General features: G+C 38.1%; 1 protein-coding gene and 1 long non-coding RNA gene across 3 annotated transcripts; both read left to right on the plus strand.

The window, feature by feature from the left end:
- The first annotated feature begins 1,993 nt into the window (after window positions 1–1,993).
- LOC148103954 (uncharacterized) lies at window positions 1,994–4,607 on the plus strand. Its single transcript, XR_015717109.1, has 3 exons — window positions 1,994–2,238; window positions 3,059–3,239; window positions 3,559–4,607. It is a non-coding gene; the product is annotated as an uncharacterized LOC148103954 (long non-coding RNA).
- Window positions 4,608–12,716: 8,109 nt separating this feature from the next.
- Window positions 12,717–15,826, plus strand: LOC148103955 (ladderlectin-like). 2 transcript variants are annotated; one of them, XM_087839235.1, is made up of 5 exons: window positions 12,717–12,789; window positions 13,377–13,486; window positions 14,359–14,493; window positions 14,873–14,984; window positions 15,759–15,826. In XM_087839235.1, exons 1-5 carry the CDS (start codon window positions 12,717–12,719, stop codon window positions 15,824–15,826), a joined length of 498 nt encoding a protein of 165 aa, XP_087695361.1. The 2 variants fall into 2 exon arrangements, with proteins under 2 accessions (XP_087695361.1, XP_087695362.1); XM_087839236.1 differs by having other exon boundaries at window positions 12,717–12,777.
- The last annotated feature ends 5,640 nt before the right edge of the window (window positions 15,827–21,466 follow it).

A 21,466-nucleotide genomic window follows, 5' to 3' on the forward strand; every position in this document is an offset into this window, starting at 1 on the left:
TAAAGTGATCAGCATTGGGGCTTTACTAGGTGTAACAATTAAGTTTAACATTCAGGCATCCATGAAAACATAATTTATTATATGTAACAGAGTTTGAAGTTAGCAGGGAGTTAGCTTGCTAGTTTCCACCTAAACATGACACAGCATGTTCTGACAGAGATTTTGGAAAAAATTAAAACGTACAGCTCTGCTATCACTTCCATCATAAATGAAGATAGAAAACTAAACAGCAGTGACTTTTATAGGGTTACTGAAGTTGGATTAGCTGATATATTATAGCTGTGTCCCAAAACGTCGGCTGCATCTGTGGTCTACGTGGGCCGGGTCTTCCTTCGAAGACCGAGAAGGCCGGAAGTGCGAGGCTGTGAAATTGGACGGTCTAGCCTTCAGATTTGCGTCACCGCTGTGTCGGTGGAGTTTAATAAACTCGGCCGTCTGCTCCTTGCTATCTAAAATATAACACGACACTGGCGTAAATTCTCGACCGTCTCACACTTCTGTTTAATCAATTTTCTGTTTGACGTTTGAGAGAAAACAACGTTGAGATTTACTCCGGAACAAATAAAACACCGAAAAAGGGTAAAAAATTACATTTTTAAGTTATCCGAGTGACTTATATATCATGTTTAACCTGAGTAGCGAAACAGCGGGGGTCTGAAAACGATGAAGCCGGGAGTCCGCTGCTCTCACCGGCTGGAGTGACCTTTGAATCCCCCGGCTTGCTATCGAGCGGGTGGGTAACAGACGTCTCCGAAAACGTCGGCACAATTGAATTCAAATAAACAAACACAAATGCTGTAAAAGTGACTACATGCAAATACCTCGTTCTTAGGTGCCAACTGTTATTTCAGTTACAACAGCTCACACCTTTAACAGGGATGAATTTCAACCTTTGATAATAACTTTGCTTACAACTACACACTTACTCAATTTAAACCAAATTTGTAACAGTGGGCCCACACACACACACTTTAACCTGTCCACACTACACCTGTAGCACAGTGCTTGTTGCATATGGAGGACCACAAGAGCCACGCGCATCGAAATAAAAAATCCTGTGCTTAATTAATGAATTGTAGAATAAAATCTGCATTTGTAAATTCATTTTTGAATTCCAATTTAATAAACTGATTTTTAAAATGCTTTTTAAGTCTTCATTTCAAAAAACATTTTCGAATTGCACTTTAATAAACTTCATTTCAAAAACCTTTTTCGAATTGCACTTTAATAAACTTCATTTCAAAAACCTTTTTCGAATTGCACTTTAATAAACTGCATTTCAAAAATCTTTTTCGAATTGCACTTTAATAAACTGCATTTCAAAAATCTTTTTCGAATTGCACTTTAATAAACTGCATTTCAAAAACCTTTTTCGAATTGCACTTTAATAAACTGCATTTCAAAAACCTTTTTCGAATTGCACTTTAATAAACTTCATTTCAAAAACCTTTTTCGAATTGCACTTTAATAAACTGCATTTCAAAAACCTTTTTCGAATTGCACTTTAATAAACTGCATTTCAAAAACCTTTTTCGAATTGCACTTTAATAAACTGCATTTCAAAAACCTTTTTTGAATTGCACTTTAATAAACTGCATTTCAAAAACCTTTTTTGAATTGCACTTTAATAAACTTCATTTCAAAAACCTTTTTCGAATTGCACTTTAATAAACTGCATTTCAAAAACCTTTTTCGAATTGCACTTTAATAAACTGCATTTCAAAAATCTTTTTTGAATTGCACTTTAATAAACTTCATTTCAAAAACCTTTTTCGAATTGCACTTTAATAAACTGCATTTCAAAAACCTTTTTTGAATTGCACTTTAATAAACTGCATTTCAAAAATCTTTTTCGAATTGCACTTTAATAAACTGCATTTCAAAATCCATTTCCCTTTCCTGTTCGCTCAGGGATTAACATGTGGATTAGCATTTGGATTAGCAGTTGGATTAACAACTTCATTTTAAAAAACCTGCTGCTATTCAAATGAGCCACACCGTGGGATGTAAGGAGCTCTCTGATTGGTTGGTGAGACACAGGCTGTCTGCCAGCCTGGATGTTTCTAGCTCATAGCTTCGCCCTGCTAAGAAGCCTGTGTGCTTGTACAAAGGCCGTTCAGCCTCGGGATTTACACTCGGCTCGACACGGATATGTGAAGAATGAAGGGACCCTGCAGCAAAACGGAGAGCCCAACCTCTGGCTGAGTGCCTGTTTACAAAGTCTGACCACCTGTGAAGGTAACGTGCTAACGTGGCTAACGCTAGCATCACCGCTAGTAGCCCCATTATTTTAAGGTCATTTTAGCTTATGAAAGTTTTACGTCGCAGCTGTACGAGCTAGCTACGTGTTTTGTAAGCTGCTGTGCTCTTCACAAATAAAGCTGGAAGCAGCTCAAACTATTAGAACCAGCACTGAGGCCTGTTACATTTATACAGTGTTAGAGCAACGGCTGCAGCCTATAGCCTTTAAACTAGCGATTAAAATGCTGACAGTAAACTCGTCAGTCCAGATGTTACCACATTACTTTGTGATACTTGTGAGTTAAAACAACTGAAACAGGCTGATTAAAATAACAGCTTTCAGTTCTCTCATTCAGCATATAAAGACTGGAGATCACACTACTGATTTCAGTTCATTTAATATGTGAGTGCAGATTCATTCAACTGGACATAAACGATGATCAAAGGTTGTATATATGATGAATTCATCAAATCCCAGCCTCTAACACAGTGCGCTGAATCTTAGCTTTCAATGTCCAGTATATTCTAATCAGTGCAATCTAAGCATTCACTGAACCTACAGTATCTACACCTGTGTGGCAAATGTGTGGTAAAGCTACAGATAATGAAATGTAATTATTAATACAATATACATCATGAGAAACGAAAGCTGAAATTGATTCAGTTTAGTACTTTTCTCTGTATGCTCTGTGATCATAAAGGCCTTAAATCCTGTGATATATATATACTGTAAATGATTTTCACAGAGGTCTTAAAGTACTTAAATCACTGCTGATAGTCTGGTTGTTTATATTTTCACATGTTTTTGTGTCTGTAGGGCTGTTTGATGACGATTTGGACTCCTCTGGGAGATGAGGACACACCCACACCTGTTCCATACTGCAGCCATTGATGGTGTTACAGCTCTGAGTCAGCTTTGGGCCATCAGACGCACACACTGGAAAACCAGCACCTGGACTTCATGCAGGAGAGACGGCCTCAGTGATTTACGTTCATAAGCAAGTTCAAACATTTCTGGCCTCTTATCAGATTTCTTAATCTTAAAAGTGAATGCATTTAAAGCAGGAACTGCACACCTAGCCATCAGAAGTGTGGCAGCATGAGTACTGTAAAGTTTTGTAGGGTCCTTGTTAAAAATTCCACAAGCACCACACCACATTTGTCATATAAAGTTCCATTTTTTACAGTACAATGTTGAAATTATAAACTATATATTCTAGTTGTCCACTTGTCAGTAATTTTTGAGTAAATGGATGTCAGTGATAAATCAGTGGTGATTCACCTGCAAATGTTTTTAACAAACTTTGTTTTTTGTAGAATTCATCAGCAGCTGTGGAGAGATGCATTTGAATATCTTCTGGTTCGACTTCTCCTTACCTGGAAGCTGAGCATTGCTCATTTCTGACAAGGACATACACCTCAGTGCTTATCATGGGTGTTACATCCTCCGTGCAGCAATTCCAGAGAAAACAAGAGAGCAACGACCACTCATTAAGACCAGCCAGAAATCTGTCCCTTTCTGGCAGCTGTGGAAACTTCCAATAAGAAAGTTTGCATTCTTAGAACAATGCTGGATCATGTGTGATGTGTCATCATATCAGGATATTACATTTTGACTTAATTCTGCTCAATGTGTTTTGATCGTTGATCCAGTATTTCAGCTTTGTGTTGTGCTGCAAGTTTAAAACCCATTGTCCTCATGAGCACAGCATCTAACAACTCTCCTTGAAAAAGTCGATTGACTTTAACTGGACACAATGGTTTCCAGTGGGAGATATTTTCATCACTCATCCGTGACACTGGAGCAGTCACCTGAGTGAGTGATAAAACAATTTTCCATGGAAAATCCAGAGGCACTAAACTTTGTTGTTTCTTTGGGCTCTATTTCAGCTCTAGCAGCATCTCTCAGAAGAAAACTGTTTTCCCAATAATCAGATGAAAAAATTGAACCAGGTGGTATTCTCTGGAGTTTAAGACCAAGACTGAACTCAAACAGTGAATTGACATTAGACTGGAATTCATAAGATGAATAGAAATACTGCTGAAGCTGAATGATTCATTCATATATGATTTTTTTTTTTTCTCCAATTCACCAGGTCTGTCTAGTTCAGTATGACTGTGGTACATGATACAAAAGAATAAATACAGAAGAATAAAAACTTTGTGAATAACTTTACTCTTCTTAAAAATAACTAATAAAACAAGTAAAAGTACAAATGTGTACAAGTTAGAGACTTCCTCACTAAGATTTTAATTGTGTGTTAAAGAGAAAGAGATTAGGAGGTAAAATAGACGATGCAGAGTCCATCATCACTGAGGCCGTCTCTCCTGCATGAAGTCCAGGTGCTGGTTTTCCAGTGTGTGCGTCTGATGGCCCAAAGCTGACTCAGAGCCGTAACACCATCAATGGCTGCAGTATGGAACAGGTGTGGGTGTGTCCTCATCTCCCAGAGGAGTCCAAATCGTCATCAAACAGCCCTACAGACACAAAAACATGTGAAAATATAAACAACCAGACTATCAGCAGTGATTTAAGTACTTTAAGACCTCTGTGAAAATCATTTACAGTATATATATATCACAGGATTTAAGGCCTTTATAATCACAGAGCATACAGAGAAAAGTACTAAACTGAATCAATTTCAGCTTTCGTTTCTCATGATGTATATTGTATTAATAATTACATTTCATTATCTGTAGCTTTACCACACATTTGCCACACAGGTGTAGATACTGTAGGTTCAGTGAATGCTTAGATTGCACTGATTAGAATATACTGGACATTCAAAGCTAAGATTCAGCGCACTGTGTTAGAGGTTGGGATTTGATGAATTCATCATATATACAACCTTTGATCATCGTTTATGTCCAGTTGAATGAATCTGCACTCACATATTAAATGAACTGAAATCAGTAGTGTGATCTCCAGTCTTTATATGCTGAATGAGAGAACTGAAAGCTGTTATTTTAATCAGCCTGTTTCAGTTGTTTTAACTCACAAGTATCACAAAGTAATGTGGTAACATCTGGACTGACGAGTTTACTGTCAGCATTTTAATCGCTAGTTTAAAGGCTATAGGCTGCAGCCGTTGCTCTAACACTGTATAAATGTAACAGGCCTCAGTGCTGGTTCTAATAGTTTGAGCTGCTTCCAGCTTTATTTGTGAAGAGCACAGCAGCTTACAAAACACGTAGCTAGCTCGTACAGCTGCGACGTAAAACTTTCATAAGCTAAAATGACCTTAAAATAATGGGGCTACTAGCGGTGATGCTAGCGTTAGCCACGTTAGCACGTTAGCTTCACAGGTGGTCAGACTTTGTAAACAGGCACTCAGCCAGAGGTTGGGCTCTCCCTTTGCTGCAGGGTCCCTTCATTCTTCACATATCCGTGTCGAGCCGAGTATAAATCCCGAGGTCGAACGGCCTTTGAACAAGCACACAGGCTTCTTAGCAGGGCGAAGCTATGAGCTAGAAACATCCAGGCTGGCAGACAGCCTGTGTCTGACCAACCAATCAGAGAGCTCCTTACATCCCACGGTGTGGCTCATTTGAATAGCAGCAGGTTTTTTAAAATGAAGTTGTTAATCCAACTGCTAATCCACATGTTAATCCCTGAGCGAACAGGAAAGGGAAATGGATTTTGAAATGCAGTTTATTAAAGTGCAATTCAAAAAAGATTTTTGAAATGCAGTTTATTAAAGTGCAATTCGAAAAAGGTTTTTGAAATGCAGTTTATTAAAGTGCAATTCAAAAAAGGTTTTTGAAATGCAGTTTATTAAAGTGCAATTCGAAAAAGGTTTTTGAAATGCAGTTTATTAAAGTGCAATTCGAAAAAGGTTTTTGAAATGAAGTTTATTAAAGTGCAATTCGAAAAAGGTTTTTGAAATGCAGTTTATTAAAGTGCAATTCGAAAATGTTTTTTGAAATGAAGACTTAAAAAGCATTTTAAAAATCAGTTTATTAAATTGGAATTCAAAAATGAATTTACAAATGCAGATTTTATTCTACAATTCATTAATTAAGCACAGGATTTTTTATTTCGATGCGCGTGGCTCTTGTGGTCCTCCATAGTTGCAGGCCTGATTCGAAGTTCGGGTGCGGTGAGGCCTAAAACTGTTGGCCGCTTCACTCAAACTGAGCCATAAACAAAATACATGCACTTTAGTTCCAGTTAGTACTCACGAGTCCAATGAGTTTGTTAGTGGGGCAATCACAAACGGGCAGTTAGCAGTTAGTTCACCAGTAGTGAAGACAGTAAGGGGTGAGAAAACAGCAGGGTCCATTCGGGCAGAAACCTCTCTCTCCCTCTCCTTTCAGAGCGTCCCTCGGCTTCTAAACATATTAAAACACTTGAGCTACAATACCAAATGCTATCACATAACGATTTAGCATTAGCATGCTTTGACTAAAAATCACAGAGCTAAACATACAGCATGGCATCACAGCACATAACGCGGTAAGCTGCGCTAATTAACAAGCCGCTAGTTAGCATCACATATCGCGCCATTTTATCACTATAACGAATAGTTACAGTACAAATGTCAAGGCACACAGACTCATTTACCTCTTGCAGATCACAAATAAGTAATATCAGGACCACGGGTAGTCGACCTCAATGATACACTTAGATGTAAAATCCACACCACGTTTGCCTTACGACATCTCTCTCTTCGGACTTAGCTTCTGTGTCCGCTCCCACAGATTCACACAAACTTTACCACTCGTCCCGCCCCCATAACAGAGAAGAGTGACATTGACTGGCTCGTCAGCACAAACAACCAATGACAATACAACATTGAGGTAACTGACATTAAATGGGTAAATAAATTTAGGTTACACCCCAACATATTTATTCTGCACAGAAAATGAACTCTAAATCATGGAACCCTTTTATTTACTGGACTCTTAACTGTAAATGAAATACATTTGTACCAAAGCATATGATTTTTAAACCTTTTATCAACTATTTATATTTTAACCATTTTTTATAACAGTAGACTTTTTTTCTTTACCCTGTATGCCTGAATAATTTCAGACAGGGCTACATTAGCATAAACACAGTGAAGCCAGTGCGCCTTATGGTCCAAAAAATACGGTAGATATAAAAGTATATCATTAGCAAACATTTGTAAGTTACACTACAGGTACAAATTTCAGGTAAACTATTTATGTACAAACTGACCAACAAAAAAACTTGAGGTACTCTTACATTATTATGAGGTTTTTAGTGATATTTTATTAATTACTCACATGTTGTGATGAGAATAATGCAGAATTAAAAATTGAGCAGAAATAAGTGAAGTAGAGAGATGGCAATGTTGGAAAGACTGAGAGAAAAGACACCAGGGAGGGAGAGAGCTGTGAGCAGCATGGAAGAACTGATGAGGATGGTCAGACAGATGACTTCATATTCTTAAATTCATTCTGACATTTTATCACTTTGCTTAATTAGAGCTGAATGATGGTCAAACAAGATTAGAAACAAAGGATGACTCATGCTCTGGTGCTTAAACAAAACACTACACCTCTGACTGAGATGGATGCAGGTTCCCTGAGGAACTCCACACAGAACTTGACTTTGTTTCATACTCGACCTGTGCAGCTTTTAAATAAAATGTTCTGCTGAACTTTGTGTTTTCAGTCTCACGGGCTCTCCGTTGTCCTTACGTCTCCGGCCGTCTTCAACTTCACAGCCCCGATGTGTCCGGAGCGCCACCTTGAGGCCGCAGAGGTCCTCGGTACCTGAACGCCTCACACTAGGCCATATTAGATTTAGTATAATAGAGAATGTGTGGAATGTCTACTTTATTTATCCAGCCCTGTGGCCGACAGGCTGCGTCAGATTCTGTAAGACCTGCATGTGGAAGATGGACTGGGAGCTGTGGGATACATCCCAGCACTAGTGAAAGGAACTATCCCTCAGGTGGGTCAGAGTCCCCCTTCATATGTGAACTCCTGGGTTAAACTGTGAATTTCTTCAGTCATCCTGTATGTTTACATTAAGACATCAACCTCTTTCTTTTGATGTCACTTCTATCCCCAGTTTGCTTCCTTGTGACGATTATTCAAGACCTTAGTGCTTAGGGTCTGAGAGGTCCTGGGTTCACATCGTGGTCGAACTCAGAGGCTACTTGCTTTGTATGTTTTTCCTCAAAAACATGTGCATTTTTTTTTCTGGTTTGAATGTTAGAAGGGTATTAAACTGTCCAGACAGAGTGGAAGGCCTCGTAGTATTGTGTTTTGTCCCCATGTAATCTTTTAATGTTGGATTGTGCAAGCTATTTTTTGAGTGACATGTTCGGACTGCATTATGTGACCTTGTTATTCATAGACTTCTTTGATTCTTTGAATTAGCTGATTTCATATCTGCAAATGTGGTGTAATGTGAGATAGTGAAGGACACAGGGCCAGGGTGGAGCAGGTTTAGACCTGGCCCCGTGTCCTACACAAGGAGGTGCTATTTGTAACATGGCTTTAAGGAGATATTTGTTTGGATACATGCGTTGATTTATTTTTTATGTCTTCTGGTTTGTTTCCAGGAGCGAATGACCAAGCTGTCTCCCAGAGCGCACACGGTGGTGGATCTGAGTCTGCTCTTTGAGGCCTGCATGAAGCTCTACTAAACTCAGCTGCAGTTCCTCCCACAGCCACCAGAGGATGCAGTTCTGAGTCTAAAAACCCCTCACAGGCTCAAAATCGTTGACGTTTTTCATTTGAGTTTTGATTAGAAGATTCTTAGGGACTATTATTGAGCTCATCCTTTAAATTCTTTGAAATGATCACCGATTCAAACTTATTCAGCCTCTAACTGCTCATAACCACACTGTGTTCTAGTTTTAATTTGTGAAACTTTTAGAAAGCTGAGTGAAGTCATATTAAAGATATGGTAATTTTATAGAAATAATGAAGACAGTTTTTTTTTTTCTCACATTTAATCTGCTGTAACAGACTGATGAATTATTTGATAAAATCCTGCTTCAATATCAGAAAGTATCAGGTGTGTTTTAGATGTAACATTTTAAGGTTTCTGCTGCAGAAAGTCAAATTCTGATGAGTTGCTCAGTCTGGTATAGTTCAAATAAAGAAGCTCAGCACTTCGAGCATGTTTTTCTGGTTGTTTTCTGATTTATTTATTTGTTATTACAAGATCAAATTGTATGCATTTATTTCATATGTTTCACAATCCCGATCCTACAATAGTACAGAGAAAACCCTAACATTTAAAGAACCTCCTGTGAGTAAGCACTTGGTGACAGTGGGAAAGAAAAACTCAATTTTAAAAGGACAAGACCTCCAGCAGAACCATGTGCAGTGAGGTGCAGTCATCTGCTGGTTGGGGATGAGGGGAGGAAGACACTCCTTCACATTTACACAAATGATACATATTTGATGTTTTAATAATTTGACAAGTTAATATTTTTTTCCACTGATGAATTGATTGTTTTGCCAACTTGCCAAATTATTTTGCTTGCTTGCCTAACTATTGACTGATGCCAGTTTGTTTAATTAATATTTTGTTCAACTGATTACTTGTGTCTATTTAAATGGTAAAATGGTAAATGGCCTGTATTTGTATAGCGCTTTACTAGTCCCTAAGGACCCCAAAGCACTTTACACATTCAGTCATCCACCCATTCACACACACATTCACACACTGGTGATGGCAAGCTACATTGTAGCCACAGCCACCCTGGGGCGCACTGACAGAGGCTGCTCTCCTTGATATTTAATCAAAGAGAGCAGCTTTAAACACAAGTTAAACTCTGAATTCTCACAAAAGGTGACTGAAACGCAGTTGATTGAAGTATGAGTTTGTCAGCATGAAGTGTTGGTGTTTGATTGGTCACTGTCAAAGCTGCTTATTGAAAGCACAGCATTTTTCTGACCCGATTAGATTGTCTGGTTGTTTAGTCTCAAATTCTAGTTTATCATGTTTTCCTGTAAAGCTTTCTTAGAAACCTTGATGTCAGCTTCTCAACCTTCTCTCCAGAGGTTTGTTTTGGTTGTTTAGTCTCTTTCTCTGCCTTCAGCGAATTATAATTTTCCATAAAACCTTTCAAATATGTGTACTCCTGTGTTAAACTGAGTTTCTTGAGTCATCCCATGTTTTTTCATTAAGACATTAACCACTTTTTTATGTCACTTCTATCTCCAGTTTGCTTCCTTGTGATGATTATTCACGGCCTTAGTATGACTATAAACAGTGAACTACCTTCTTGGCCTTTTTCCTCAGACTCCAGTTTCAGGCATCTTTCCTTGAAAGTTTGATAGATCTGGAGCCGTTCATTAACCACGTCAATTTGATTTTGTAGGTTCTCGTCTTTTTTATGGTGCAAATCAGCTCAGTGTTTCTTCACACAGGGGCGCACTACTTAAAATGCAATGTGCAGCATTAAATACAAGTGATGGAGCTGGAGGAACGTGTGTTTGGTATTGAGTCAGTTTTAAATCAGATTCATAGAATTTGTTACAACATCTAGGCTGTGAGATTTAGGCCGAGTTTATGTTAGATGTGGATCAGCTGCAAGTTTCTTTAGGCAGGAATAGGAAGGGGGTTTGTAGCTTGTTGATATAGGTTTAGGATTCATGCTTGGGGTGTGAGAGGTCCTAGGTTCAGGTCCTGGGCGAGCTCAGAGGCTACTTGCTTTGTATGTTTTTCCTCAAAAGTATGTGCAATGTGTTTAAGTGACATGTTCGGACTGCATTATGTGACCATGGCACTTTGATAAAATGGTTTTCTATACTTGTTATTCATAGACTTCTTCTTAAATTCTTTACTGTCTTTACACGGGGTGATCGTGGCTCAAGAGTTGGGAGTCGCCTTGTAATCGGAAGGTTGCCGGTTCGAGCCCCGGCTCGGACAATCTCAGTCGTTGGGTCCTTGGGCAAGACACTTCACCCGTTGCCTACTGGTGGTGGTCAGAAGGCCCGGTGGCGCCAGTGTTCGGCAGCCTCGCCTCTGTCAGTGTGCCCCAGGGTGGCTGTCGCTGCAATGTAGCTTGCCATCACCAGTGTGTGAAAGGCTGGATGACTGGATGTGTAAAGTGCTTTGGGGTCCTTAGGGACTAGTAAAGCGCTACTTACCATTTACATGTTTGATAAAATATTTTGCACAAGGACAAACATTCAGCCTGAGACACCTTATGCAGTTGGAAGAAAACATAAAAAATATTATTTATATATATATATATATATATATACACATAAATTTAGCTAAGGAAATGGCTCATGAGAAAGGATGAAACACGGAACACCTCATCTACACGACTTCTACGTGAGAAAAGATGTGGTTAGGAACCTGCAGAGGAAAAGCTGGAGGTCCAAAAGGTGGGACGCACATCCCAGGTGCCCCTGACAACAAACTCAGTGGTGAAGGTCACTTAAAGAGGACCATGGGTGCACCTGTGTTGTTATCAGTGAGTTCCACCTCCACCTGGAAACTAGCAGATGAGGCTGTGTCAACAAACATCAGGTTAGGAGAGAAAAGTGTCATTTCTGTTTTGTTGCTTCAGTGGTGATGGAGGAGTGCTGATTGAGCTCTGCTCAAACTCCAAGTCCCTGTCACTGGCCAACTCTAGGGCAACAGAGCAGTAAAACAGATGGGTTTACCTGTGTGCACCATGGAAAGACTAAATATCAATACCTTGATTGTTGCTGTGATACAGGTTCTTTATCAGTGCCTCAGATTGACAGGTACCCACCCCAGACACCCAAGTAAAACCAAAATCTCTATTGTAAGCGAAATATTTGGTCTCATTGTGCCCAGTGTTAATTGTGCTTGTCATTCTAACATTTTCTCTAATGTGCTGTTCGGGGTCTTAGGCTGATACTAATAAGGCCGATTGATTATTATCTTTAAGCCCATTTGTTTCAGCAGACGCCTGACTCCAAGCAGCTTCCGGGTGACTTGCTCTTAACACCAGTGGGTTTATATGCCCAGCAAAAACAGCAAAGTGCTTTCTTTATGGCACACAGCGATTACCTTAATAGAACCTGTTTGGATTTTAAGGTCAAACATTTGATAATAAATCGATAAAGGATCAATAGTGTGATGGAAATGTTCAAGATTTTTCTCTGTGTCAGGCTGACTTGACCGAATAAAAAGGCTCCATGGTATCATGTTTTGTCCTTATATAATCATTAAATACACAGTAGACTTAACTGTGCAAGTGACCATGGATAGATAACTTATTCTTATAAATAATTCGGTGCTCGTTATTGTTTTTAGTCAAATGCTACACAGACAGCTGGGGCACTCTGTTGTTTGACCTCTTTGCAAATTAAAAGCTTCGGTTTTATTTCAGGTTTCTATAACACATCTCCACACTGGAAGTCTGACGCTGCAGGCTGAGACTAAAGCGGGACGATATCCTACGACAGGTGTGTTACAATCATCCTGATGATCTTCTGTGTTTTCTTCACTAAACTAACAGTCACTTTTCTTTTTCTGCTGCCTACAGATACTAAACATCACCATGAAGCTTCTGACTGTGTCTGCACTTCTCTGTGCAATGGCAGTTCTGGCCGATGCTGCTGGTGAGTATTACAGTATGTCTGCAGTATCTTGGTACATGTAAATCTTACATGCATTAATTCTGACAGATTTTAAAATTGATATTGCACCTATAAAAGCTTTTGAAACTAAATGTAACATTTTTTCTCTAAAATTTATAGTTGATCCATTTTCTGTTTTTATTCCAATCACATTTGAGCTGTTGAAAAATGCAAAAACACATCTGGAATACCTGTGCTATACCCAAACTTCAAAGTAAAACAAATGATATATATCTTATTTTACCATGAAACAGTATCCTTTCTTTTTCTGATTCCAAGTGTATGTTTGAAAAAAACAAAAAAAACCCACACATATTAAAAACATGTAGCAGTGTCAGCATATAATATTTTCACCCAATGTGAACAGCTTGTGGGAAAAAAACAGCCTTGAAACAGACAGCTGCTAAAATGAGACCAAACATATGTATTTAAAAATATCTTTAAATCTTAAGAAGGAAAATAAAAAATTTTGGAATCCAAATCTACGTAAAAAATATTGTCAATAATATAATTAGTTAATGACCAGTGTACAGTGGCATTGCTTGGCTTTACATCACACAGTGTTCTTTGTTTGTCTTCAGGGGAATGGTGTGCTGTGAAGAAATCCCCGTGCTGTTGCTCTGGTTGGACCGAGTATTGTAACCAGTGCTTCCTCTATGTGTCCCAAAGCATGACTTGGGCTGAGGCTCAGGTAATGGCAAAGATTAGAACTCATGTGTCACAGTGAATGAACCTTATAGTAATTAACTGTCTATAAACTGTGAGCTGCTAATTAATCTCACTTTAGTGTACAGTTATTTTACAATAACAACGTTATATTCAGTTTTATTTATGTAGGGCCAAATCACAACAGCAGTTGCCTTAAAGTGCTTTATATTGTAAGGTAAAGACTCTACAGTAATACATGCAGAGAAACCTCCAACAGTCAGATGAGCCCCTGCGAGAAAGCACTTGGCGACAGTGGGAAGGAAAAACTCCCCTTTAACAGGACAAAATTGCAGCCACAAATATGTTAAAGGAGGGGCAGCCAATTGCTGTGGCCAGTTGGGCTTAAAGGGAAACGACAATAGTATTTATTCATCATTAGTCATTAGTCAGGATTTATGTGAAATTGTTTGTGTATGTCATATATTTTATAATTCTTTTTATTTTTTATCTTTGAAACAGTAACACTTTTTTTTGGTGATTTTGGCACATGAAAATGGAAAAAGTATTATGCATTTTTTAATGATTACAAAACATTGTTTTTGTCCAAGTAATGAACTTTTTTTTTTTTTTTTTAAAGTTAAACCGCAATCATAAACAAACATCACAAACAAACAACTAATTTTTCAAAAATTATGTGCTGGTTTATAATAGCCATTTGAATAATGTTAATAGATTTTAAATTATATTTATCATAATAATAATAATAATAATACTAACAACAACAACAACAATAACAATAATAATAATAATAATAATAATACAAATAACTGTCAATGATCTGCATGTTTGCCATGGTGTGAGCTTTAAAGTTGTATTGTTTCTTTGTCAGCTTGTCTTTTTGTCTCTCCACTGCAGAAAAACTGTCAATACATGAATGCAAACCTTGCATCTGTACACAGCTTTGAGGAATATGAGTTGATTCAGAAGGTGATATATGATGCAAGCGGTGCAGATGGACGAACATGGATTGGAGGCTCTGATGCCCAACAGGTAAACTAGGTCCAAGCTCTCAATTTCATTTTTATTTTTATTTATGTAGTGTCAAATCACAACAAGTAAAGTTAATTCTAAGGTAAAGACTCAACAACATCAGAGAAAACCCCAACGATCATATGACCCCCTATGAGCAACCGCTTTAGCAAACATGAGAAGAAAAACTCCTTTGTTATTATATACATATTATATATTAATATATTATATATTAATATATTATATATTATATACAGTATTGTCATAAATTCTTATATCTATCTATCTATCTATCTATGTGTCTGTGTGTAGATATATAGATATATCTAAATGTATAATTTGGGAGTGTAATTTGCTTTTCAGTCTATTATTGCTCTATTTTTGTTTTTTTGTGTTCTAGGACGGTTATTGGTTTTGGATTGATGGAACAGGCTTCCAATATACAAACTGGTGTCCAGGACAGCCAAACAACTATAAAGGCGGCGAGGAGTGCATGGAGATGAATTTTTCAGGTAAATCAAATATATAATGTATAAAAAGTTGGGAGAGAGCCATAAAGAGCTGGAAATGTAACCAGACAATTATGTTTGCAACATTTGGAACTAATTAGGTTGATTGGCAACAGATCAGTAACGTGACTGGTTATAAAAAGAGCATCTTAAAGAGAAGCAGAAGCAAAAATGGGCACATGTTCATAAATCTGCAAAATACTACATCTATAAATTGTTAAAAAATTTCAGGATATTATTCTTTAACATAAAATCCAATCTGAATATTTCATCATCTACAGTATATAATAGCATCAAAAATTCAGAGAATCTGAAGAAATCTCTTTGAGGACAACATTTAACATTTAACCACTACAACTAATGTTTCTGTTCAGGAATGCAAGTAAATAGCCGTAATGTGGCATTTTAATAAAAAATAAGCAAATTAGAAATTTGGTGGATGACAACAAAAATTATATTTGAGACTTAAAAAATAGTTTGCACATACTGGTAGATTAGGCCATACAGAAGCATAAAACTTTATAATATACATCTTTATAAACATTGGAATTTACATTCTTTTTCAAGTGACAGCTTTCCAACAGTTTTAGAATTTGGGATTGAATACAAATATATTCAATTTATTTACTTTTACTACACCAGTGTTTGCATTTTGTACCATATTATACAAGTTCATTGTATTTAATAAATAAATAAATATATAATATATAGCATATAAGTCTGGATATGTAAGTGTCCATTAGATCTATTGTTGTGTGTGTGTTTGTGTGTTTATAGGTAACAAGTGTATGAATGATCTGAAGTGCCACGTAAAACTTCCATCTGTCTGCGTTAAAAGAATGTGAGGATTCCTGGGCTGATTTGAAGACGTGGCACATCTGACAAGTCAAAAAGCCAAATAATCCCATATGTTACACGAAAGATCTGTTTTTCAGTTTACATCTTTACTTTTATTACTTGGATTGTTTAATAGGCACAAATGGAAAGTGTAATGGAAATAATGGCTTTAGTAGCATTTTATTTTCCATAATGAACTCTCCTTAATGATCTTGTGCATCATTAAAATCTTAAGCATTGAATCAAACTGGTCTCTGAGTCTTTGCTACATGTCACATTTTCATGGGTCTCCCCCCAAATTCAGCTGCAATCCCAGCATTTTTGCACTTTTTGTGATGTAAATCTCTGTTCCATTATGTAAGGTTATAAAAGATTTGAGTCCCCTTTCTCTTAGCAGAAAAAAACCCTTCTCTGTCATTATATCTTGAACATTTACAGTTTGTAACACAACAATTTGTGTTAATCGAGTGCAGATCTTACTCCAGAAAAGGACTGAAGAGGAACAGTTAAAGCTCTTCTTGGTAAATTATCCTAATGTGAAAGAGCAACAGATGAACCAGAATTGGTTTGTAAAAATGCTGCAACTTCAGTGGTGTTGAACTGGTTTAGCTTTTGTCCGTCAGATTCACAACAAAGCACTATTTTTGATAGAGCATGCTAGCGGGCTGTTGTTATTACAGTGTTTTTTTTGGAAAATACGGCACACTTAAAATAAATCTATAAATAAATAAATCGATTTTATGTGGTACACGGCGCTCGAAAATCTGTCAAATGTTTTAGTACGACTTTGCTAAGCTACGAACCCGCACCGCTTGATGGATTGTCGGAGCATTGCGGCGATCGTAGGCAGGAGCCTCACAGAGTGATACATACTGTGCGTCAACATAATATTACCGTATTGTGTGTGTAATACCTCTTTTTAGGTTTTGTGAATATTATACATGGTTATGCTGAGGATATGTCAACCAATTTCTACTGGAAATGACTTTCGGTTAAACTGTCAGCAAGGAATTTGCACTGTTACATTTTTATATAACTTTAATGCACATAAAAAACAGCTGCTTGTTTTAGTGAAAATACATTGATTTTTTTTTGCACTAATAAAGTTGTGGCGTTGTAAAGTATTTTGTCTAGTGTCAATTATATCATCAGTTATATCATTATCGCAAATTTTCAAATGTATATTGTGATGAATATTTTTGGCCATATAGCCCTGCTCTATGTAGGAGAATGGTGTTTTGAACAAAGTCCCACAAAAACATTTAAATTGTGACCCCATTTCTGTGCAAAAATGAGACTAAAACCCTGAAACTTAGTTAACTTCAGTTCTGCTGGTTTCAGCAGAAGGGGGCTCAGCTATAAACATGCAGGGTCAGGAGTGAGTGAAGAGCTATAAACACTATAAACTACAAGCTACAAACATTGCGGCTGAAAGTTAAAAACTGTCTAAATTCTTTCATCTTTAATAAAATGATCAGCATTGCGGCTTTACTAGGTGTAACAATTAAGTTTAACATTCAGGCATCCATGAAAACATAATTTATTATATGTAACAGAGTTTGAAGTTAGCAGGGAGTTAGCTTGCTAGTTTCCACCTAAACATGACACAGCATGTTCTGACAGAGATTTTGGAAAAAATTAAAACGTACAGCTCTGCTATCACTTCCATCATAAATGAAGATAGAAAACTAAACGGCAGTGACTTTTATAGGGTTACTGAAGTTGGATTAGCTGGTTTATTATAGCTGTGTCCCAAAACGTCGGCTGCATCCTTCTGAGGACCCGGCCCACGTAGACCACGAGGGCCGGGTCCTCGTGGTCTACGTGGGCCGGGTCTTCCTTCGAAGACTGAGAAGGCCGGAAGTGCGAGGCTGTGAAATTGGACGGTCTAGCCTTCAGATTTGCGTCACCGCTGTGTCGGTGGAGTTTAATAAACTCGGCCGTCTGCTCCTTGCTATCTAAAATATAACAGGACACTGGCGTAAATTCTCGACCGTCTCACACTTCTGTTTAATCAATTTTCTGTTTGACGTTTGAGAGAAAACAACGTTGAGATTTACTCCGGAACAAATAAAACACCGAAAAAGGGTAAAAAATTACATTTTTAAGTTATTCGAGTGACTTATATATCATGTTTAACCTGAGTAGCGAAACAGCGGGGGTCTGAAAACGATGAAGCCGGGAGTCCGCTGCTCTCGCCGGCTGGAGTGACCATTGAACCCCCCGGCTTGCTATCGAGCGGGTGGGTAACAGACGTCTCCGAAAACGTCGGCACACTTTTGCAAATATGCAATGTCTTGATAAACCAAGCAGATATTTGAAATTTACACAGCTACTTTCGCCTTAAAATATGTTAAAAGTTTATTTTGTGACCCAGAAAGATTAATAAGACTAATTTTAAAACTCAGTAGCGGCCGCCATTGTTGGCAGCTGACATTTGGCTGGGCCGCGCTATGAATTCCGGGATATGGTGGGCCACGAAGGACACACCTGACCCATCCTTCAAATTCGGGGAAATGAAGGACGCATTTGTCGGCCGCATTTGAAGGAGTCGACGAATTGGGACAGCCTTCGTCGCCTGGCTGTGACGTAATCGGCCTTCAAATGCGGCCTCCGAAGGATGAAGCCGACGTTTTGGGACATAGCTAATGTTGTGCTACGTGATCGCTAGCAAAACAGCTATGTTAGTGTAACCCAGGTCCCACGTAGCTATGGTAAAGCTAGAGTATATAGTACAATGAGACTGGGCCTGGGTTCGTAGTGCTACTAATCATGATACTTGATACCCTCTAATTGAATTAATAAGGACCACCACAACTGTATTTTACACAAATTAAATCCCTCACCGGGTATTTATTTAGACAACAAAGAAATGAATAAAATAAACAGTTACTTTTATAAAATGAATTGAATTCAAATAAACAAACACAAATGCTGTAAAAGTGACTACATGGGTTTTCAATAAAAGATTATCAAAGCAAAATACCTCGTTCTTAGGTGCCAACTGTTATTTCAGTTACAACAGCTCACACCTTTAACAGGGATGAATTTCAACCTTTGATAATAACTTTGCTTACAACTATACATTTACTCAATTTAAACCAAATTTGTAACAGTGGGCCCACACACACACACTTTAACCTGTCCACACTACACCTGTAGCACAGTGCTTGTTGCAGGCCTGATTCGAAGTTTGGGTGCGGTGAGGCCTAAAACTGTTGGCCGCTTCACTCAAACTGAGCCATAAACAAAATACGTGCACTTTAGTTCCAGTTAGTACTCACGAGTCCAATGAGTTTGTTAGTGGGGCAATCACAAACGGGCAGTTAGCAGTTAGTTCACCAGTAGTGAAGACAGTCAGGGGCGAGAAAACAGCAGGGTCCATTCGGGCAGAAACCTCTCTCTCCCTCTCCTTTCAGAGCGTCCCTCGGCTTCTAAACATATTAAAACACTTGAGCTACAATACCAAATGCTATCACATAACGATTTAGCATTAGCATGCTTTGACTAAAAATCACAGAGCTAAACATACAGCATGGCATCACAGCACATAACGCGGTAAGCTGCGCTAATTAACAAGCCGCTAGTTAGCATCACATATCGCGCCATTTTATCACTATAACGAATAGTTACAGTACAAATGTCAAGGCACACAGACTCATTTACCGCTTGCAGATCACAAATAAGTAATATCAGGACCACGGGTAGTCGACCTCAATGATACACTTAGATGTAAAATCCACACCACGTTTGCCTTACGACATCTTTCTCTTCGGACTTAGCTTCTGTGTCCGCTCCCACAGATTCACACAAACCTTATCACTTGTCCCGCCCCCATAACAGAGAAGAGTGACATTGACTGGCTCGTCAGCACAAACAACCAATGACAATACAACATTGAGGTAACTGACATTAAATGGGTAAATAAATTTAGGTTACACCCCAACATATTTATTCTGCACAGAAAATGAACTCTAAATCATGGAACCCTTTTATTTACTGGACTCTTAACTGTAAATGAAATACATTTGTACTAAAGCATATGATTTTTAAACCTTTTATCAACTATTTATATTTTAACCATTTTTTATAACAGTAGATTTTTTTTCTTTACCCTGTATGCCTGAATAATTTCAGACAGGGCTACATTAGCATAAACACAGTGAAGCTAGAGGATGAATGCTAAAATTTTTCCACTCGATAAAAGTTAACGTGAGGGTTTTACTTATATTGTTTCCCTTAATGCGCCTTATAATCCAGTGCGCCTTATGGTCCAAAAAATACGGTAGATATAAAAGTATATCATTAGCAAACATTTGTAAGTTACACTACAGGTACACATTTCAGGTAAATTATTTATGTACAAACTGACCAACAAAAAAACTTGAGGTACTCTGACAGTACTATGAGGTTTTTAGTGATATTTTATTAATTACTCACATGTTGTGATGAGAATAATGCAGAATTAAAAATTCAGCAGAAATAAGTGAAGTAGAGAGATGGCAACGTTGGAAAGACTGAGAGAAAAGACACCAGGGAGGGAGAGAGCTGTGAGCAGCATGGAAGAACTGATGAGGATAGTCAGACAGATGACTTCATATTCTTAAATTCATTCTGACATTTTATCACTTTGCTTAATTAGAGCTGAATGATGGTCAAACAAGATTAGAAACAAAGGATGACTCAAACGTGGCCAATGCTCTGGTGCTTAAACAAAACACTACACCTCTGACTGAAATGGATGCAGGTTCCCTGAGGAACTCCACACAGAACTTGACTTTGTTTCATACTCGACCTGTGCAGCTTTTAAATAAAATGTTCTGCTGAACTTTGTGTTTTCAGTCTCACGGGCTCTCCGCTGTCCTTACGTCTCCGGCCGTCTTCAACTTCACAGCCCCGATGTGTCCGGAGCGCCACCTTGAGGCCGCAGAGGTCCTCGGTACCTGAACGCCTCACACTAGGCCATATTAGATTTAGTATAATAGAGACTGTGTGGAATGTCTACTTTATTTATCCAGCCAAACCAAAAGGTTTCCAGACTTCAATGAGCCAAATAAAATCACTCAGTTAGAAAAAAAAGACAGAAATACACTGGAGAGGAACATCCAACAACAACAGGGCACACAAACAGTGAAACATCAAACATCCAAGACATTCAGCGGGACCTTAAATGCCTCCATTGAGAGTCTTTTTAATTATTTAAGAATATTGAAGGTATTCAAAAATAAGGTTTTTAAGGGCTCTTTGTACCTTTTTAAAGAAGTCTAAAATAGAAAAAAAAAATATTTTCTTTTTTTTTTTTGCAGTAGTAGCATTTTATTTCTTCAGCTATCAATAGAAAATATCCAAATTCACCAAAACTGCCATCACTCTTTAAAAATTATGCAGTAACAGACTTTCTCTGTGCTATGTTCAGGTGCAGATATCCGGCAGGTGAAGAGGGACGATACGGGTGCCGTTCTGGCCGACAGGCTGCGTCAGACTCTGTAAGTCCTGCATGTGGAAGATGGACTGGGAGCTGTGGGATACACCAAAGACGACATCCCGGCACTAGTGAAAGGAACTATCCCTCAGGTGGGTCAGAGTCCCCCTTCATATGTGAACTCCTGGGTTAAACTGTGAATTTCTTCAGTCATCCCATATGTTTA

Source organism: Neolamprologus brichardi, chromosome 3 (genome assembly GCF_056152115.1).
Source record: "Neolamprologus brichardi isolate AB-2024 chromosome 3, ASM5615211v1, whole genome shotgun sequence".
Taxonomy (NCBI): domain Eukaryota; kingdom Metazoa; phylum Chordata; class Actinopteri; order Cichliformes; family Cichlidae; genus Neolamprologus; species Neolamprologus brichardi.